Source organism: Cervus elaphus, chromosome 12 (assembly GCF_910594005.1).
Source record: "Cervus elaphus chromosome 12, mCerEla1.1, whole genome shotgun sequence".
NCBI classification, from domain to species: domain Eukaryota; kingdom Metazoa; phylum Chordata; class Mammalia; order Artiodactyla; family Cervidae; genus Cervus; species Cervus elaphus.
The window spans coordinates 72,628,040-72,633,919 of record NC_057826.1 but is presented as its reverse complement, the minus strand read 5'-3'; the positions used below and the strand labels follow the sequence as shown (position 1 = coordinate 72,633,919).

At 36.4% G+C, this 5,880-nt stretch overlaps 1 protein-coding gene across 1 annotated transcript; it reads left to right on the top strand.

The window, feature by feature from the left end:
* The first annotated feature begins 4,941 nt into the window (after nucleotides 1-4,941).
* On the top strand, nucleotides 4,942-5,880 carry LOC122705372 (olfactory receptor 4F15-like). The gene has a single exon (XM_043920710.1). It carries the CDS (start codon nucleotides 4,942-4,944, stop codon nucleotides 5,878-5,880), a length of 939 nt encoding a protein of 312 aa, XP_043776645.1.

Genomic DNA, 5,880 nt, shown 5'->3' with positions numbered 1-5,880 from the left:
GAAGATCCTCTGGAGCAGGAAATGACAACTCACTCCAGTATTCTTGCCTGGAGAATTTCATGGAAAGAGGAGCCTTGTGGGCTACAGCCCATGGGGTCGCAGGAGTCAGACACAACTGAGTGACTAACAAATACACTACATACACTCTTCCTTATACTTGAAATCTTCTAGACTACTTATAACATCTAATAGAATATAAATGCTATGTAAATATATGCCTGCATTTGGAAAATTAAAATTTTGCTTAATTGAACTTTCTGGAAATTTTTTCAACATTTTTGATCTGTAGTTGGTTGAACCTTCACATATGGAACTGGAGATATGGAGGGCCAGCTGTGTGTACCACAATTTCTTTATCTACCCATCCATCAGTGGACATTTAAGTTGTTTCCATATCTTGACTATCGTGAAAACTTCGGCTATGCACATGAAGGTGCAGATATCGTTTTCATTAGTGTTTTTGTTTCTTCTGGTTTTGATTTATCATTGTATTTGAAGTCATATATGGATTATATGACAGTTTTAATTTTTAGGAACCTCTATAGAGTTTGCATAATTTACATTCCCACAAAAGAGTACACATGGGTTCCCTTTTCTTCAAATTAATGTCATCACTTTTTTATTTCATATCTTTATAATAATAGTCATTCTGACAGATGTGAGGTGATACCATTGTGGTTTTGATTCACATTTCCTTAGTGATGGCTAACATCTTTTCATGTATCTGTTGGACAATGATATGTCAGTTAATAGACAAAAAGCACTGAATGGGAATAAATCAGGAATGGTTATGAGAATATGCCCCATGCATAAAGCCTAAGGCTTGTCTCTTGAAAAAAATATTGATAAATGAACCTCATTCTCTCCCGGTCAATGAACAAGAGTGTCAGGAAGAATTGTGAATGACTTCTTACCCTTCCCCATCTCAGTAACTGTAAGTGAGTTTGTGGTTTCACATTTTCTGTTCTAAATGGTACTTATTTCTTAGCCATTCAGCATATTATATCTCTCAATATGAGGGAAATATTCTTATATCTTTTTTCTTTTCTTACTTCTCATCACCAAGTAACACTTCTGATATTTTTTCTCTTGGGAAAATTAACATCACTTGCAGGCCTGGTTCCCAGGAGAAATCAATAAAACACTGGTTACTAGGGATCTCAGAATGTCAATGGGTCCCCAAAACCTAGTGCTACTAATTAACTATAATCTCATTGGGAAAAAACATATATTTTTGTCCTAGAGGTGATTATACTACAAAGCAGAAATCAAAATTATTGTGTTTCAACAAGCGCATCTGTACATCCTAGAAAAGAAGAGGTAGGTCATAAAAATTTACCTAATACTGAACCATATCACAGCAATCTCATATTTCTCTAGCACTTTCTTTCTTTTCTCCAGTTCCAATTATTCCCAATCCTTTCGACACCATTCTTCACTAGATTATATTATGCCTGAAGAAGGGACCAATATTTATGATGGCTCTTTGGTGAGTTAGTATCTCAAGGTTCTTGTATCTCTCAAGATCTTCTTCATCATCTTATATGATGAAGTCCCCACGTTTCCCATTGTGGAGGCTGAAAATGCCCATATCTTGCCCATTCCATTCCCGTCCATGCTTCAAACAGATTACACCATTTGAAGTGAATATTTGCCCTCATATGAAAAAGTTGATTCAGTGAGTTCCCTCCATTTGGCATATTTGATAAACCACTCAATGATATTAGTGATGAGTGGATTACGAATTAGAGAAAGAATGATAAGAATGAACATGGCTTTATAGAACTTGTGTCCATTAGTTCTTTAAGTATTCTATAACCAGTGAGCTAAGGTGGTTAAGGGTAGAAATTAAAAGAAAAAATAATCAATATGGTATATCAGTGAAGAACTGAGTTCTGAACAGCTTTCCTTCTTTATCTTCTCAGTCTTAAGGTGGTTATAATTTCTCTTGGCTCCTTAGAGGAGAGGGAATTTTTAATTACTAAAGTCAGAATACCTACATTCTACCTGACTTTTTGCTTGAAAAAAATATTTTGAAAAGGTTTCCATGTACTAAATGTTAAAGCCAAAATATCCAACAGAGATTGCAACCAACTCATGAGACGCTGCCTCTGGAGAAGTTCTGAGTCTTTAACGCTTTCTAAGAAAGCAAAAGAAATAAATATTTTTAAACTTGTTTGGATATACTCTTCCCTATAAGCAAGAACTCAGTATTTCAGAATTAAATAGCTAAATGTTAGAACCAATTGCTGATAAGTTTTAAACAGATAAATCAATATAGCATAGTATATGTAGAGTTATGAGAAAGTTTGATTTCACTATGCACTTTGCCTTTTTACCTTTTCTTTTTAGACATATTTCTTCACTCAATCTTATCTGCTCTGGAAAATATAAGGGACTATTGCAAAGAATAAATTTTAATTGACAAGCAAAAGTGGGAGAGTTATTAGTGCTGTCCCACTGTTTTCAGTGCATGACTTATCTATTCCAAATAATGAACAAACCAGGATTCTATAGAATGTCACATATATTAGCATTTCTCTAGAGAAGCAATCATGTTCATATCTGGTCCAAATTTGACACAGAACATCCAGAGTTTTCTTCATGTACTTCCAGTAATTGTCATTCACCAACCAAGAAATGGTGGTTTAACCAAGGCTAATAAAACTATAAAACTAGTGTCAAAAATCATAATAATACTCTAACCACCACATATAGGCACACTTCACTACCTCCATAAATCTCAGTGTTCTTCTTTTTCATTTTATTGCCCCTCTTCCTCCCCTGTTGCTTTCATTTTCTTTTCATTTTTTACCACAATTAGAAAAATATAAAATATAGATATTCAAATTTTTAAAATTACCTGAAGTGTCATTATCCAAAGTTATCTTCTTGAGACATTATTGTATATGTGAACATATGTCTGTAATGTATAATATTAATAGCACATCACATAAGACACTCATTTGTAACCATTTTTTGTCAATAATTTAGTGGACATAACAAAAAATAATTTTTCATCATTTATAATGGCCACATTCATTTTGGTAACAGTCTTATCAATTTCCTGTTTCTGTATGCCTTTTCATAGCTTCAGTTCAGTTTAGTTGTTCAGTCATGTCCAACTCTTTGAGACCCCATGGACTGCAGCTCTCCAGGCCTCCCTGTCCATCACCAACTCCTGGAGTTTACTCATACTCATGTCCATTGAGTTGGTGATGCCATCCTACCATCTCACCCTCTGTTATCCCCTTCTCCTCCTGCCTTCAATCTTTACCAGCATCAGGGTCTTCTCAAATGAGTCAGTTTTTCGCATCAGGTGGTCAAAGTATTGGAGTTTCAGCTTCAACATCCATCCTTCCAATGAATATTCAGGACTGATTTCCTTTAGAATGGACTGGTTGGATCTCCTTGTAGTCCAAGGGACTCTCAACAGTCTTCTCCAACACCACAGTTCAAAAGCATCAATTCTCCGGCACTCAGTTTTCTTTGTAGTCCAACTCTTACATCCATACACGACTACTGGAAAAACAATAGCTTTGACTAGACGGACCTTTGTCAGCAAAGTAATGCCTCTGCTTTTTAATATGCTGTCTAGTTTGGTCATAACTTTTCTTCCAAGGAGCAAGTGTCTTTTAATTTCATGGCTGCAGTCACCATCTGCAGTGATTTGGAGCCAAAAAGAATTAATCTGTTTCCCCTGTTTCATAGCTTATCTCCTTTAATATACTTCTATTTTGTCTCTTTAGATTGGATAATAAATGGATTTAAATATGTGTTATACATGGATGTCATCAATGTTTCCATTTATTTGTAGTGATAATAGATATTTTCTATTAAAAAGTTGTTGGTAACAGTTTCATTCACCTTCAGATAGCATTTTAGCAGACCTAAGCTTCAAATACTTGAAAGACAAGCTATTGTTACCTTCATGGTCTGCAGTTTTTACATTTTCTTAGTGTATCATGACTAAATATTTTGTTTCAGTGAAGACATCATTGTTTCTCAGTTTCACATGTGAATTGCCAATCACTACCGTCTGAGTCACCAGGGAAAACCAATCCTAGAGCACAACTCTCAAAGCACAAAATCTCTCTCAAGCTTATCAACGTACTCAAAAGCCCTCTTTTGGGGTTTTTAGACACTCCTTCTTTGGAGTTTCCTTTGATTTAAACTGTACCTTAATTCTCCAAGTGTAAATGATTAGGGAAGTAAACCTTTTCATTTTATGCTACCATCTTAAGTTCAACATTGATGCCCTCATTGGTTGGTAACTATTCTGTGTGTGATTAATGCCCGTGTGGACAAATGTGATTAAGAGTTTGCACACTTCAGATATGCTGATTATTCATGACATGGAAGATGTTATGCTAAATATGTATGAACAAGACTGAAGAAGCCAGAACTGGGTTTCCCTGGTAGATTAGATGGTAAAGAATCTGCCTGCAATGCAGGAGACCTAGATTCAATGCCTGGGTTGGGAAGATTCTCTGGAGGAGGGCATGACAACTCACTCCAGTGTTCTTGCCTGGAGAATCCCCATGGACAGAGGAGGCTGGCGGGCTACAGTCCATGGGGTCACAAAGAGTTGGACACGACTGAGCAACTAAGCACAGCACAAGCTTGGGAAAGCTCTGCCCTATGAAAATGTTACTCTTTATTCCTAATTCCTCCATTTTACCTGTCATATTCCCACATGATTTCTTTCCTTGTCTTTATGGTCTTACTTTTGTTATCTCTTTTCCCCTATTCATATTCAATTATCTTCCTTTAACCGGCCCCTCTCTGTATTTCTTCTCACTTCATATTTTGGCATTTACAACATGTTTTCCACATAATCATTGATGGATAAATAAGGCATTAATCTTTGGTACCCATGTTTCTCAATTCTTTCTTATTTTCTACCTTCAGAATACTTCAGCTTCTTCCCTGATTGAGTCAATGGATGGAGTAAATGACTCTGTGGTATCTGAATTTGTACTAATCGGACTTTCAAATTCATGGAAAATGCATCTTTTTCTTTTTTGGTTCTTCTTTGTGTTCTACATGGGAATTATCCTGGGAAACCTCTTCATTGTGTTCACAGTAATTATTGACTCTCATTTACACTCCCCCATGTACTTCCTGTTGGCCAATCTCTCCCTACTTGATCTAGGTCTTTCCTCTACCACGGTGCCCAAAATGATCTCCGATCTTTTCACTAACTGCAACATCATTTCTTTTCCAAAATGTATGACACAGATATTTTTCATTCATGTCATGGGTGGAGTTGAGATGGTACTGCTCATAGCCATGGCATTTGACAGGTATACTGCAATCTGTAAGCCTCTCCACTACCTGACAATTATGAGCTCCAAAATGTGTGTTTCCTTTGTAGTGGTTGCCTGGATAGTGGGGATAATCCATGCTGTATCTCAGTTTGTTTTTGTCATAAACTTGCCCTTTTGTGGTCCCAATAAAGTAGACAGCTTTTACTGTGACTTTCCTCGGGTCATGAAACTTGCTTGTGTAGACACTTACAAGCTAGAGTTTGTAATTATTGCTAACAGTGGATTTATATCCATGGCTACCTTCTTCTCTTTAATTATATCCTACATTTTCATTTTGGTCACTGTCTGGAAACGTTCTTCAGGAGATTTATCCAAAGCGTTTGTCACACTGTCGGCTCACATCACTGTAGTAATTTTGTTTTTTATGCCATGTATGTTTCTCTATGTGTGGCCTTTCCCTACAACATCACTGGATAAGTATTTGTTTATTGCTGTCTTTGCCATCACCCCTATCTTGAATCCTGCCATTTATACACTGAGAAACAAAGACATGAGAATTGCCATGAGGAGACTGGGCAAACGGATTGTAGGTTCCAGTAGGATCTCATAA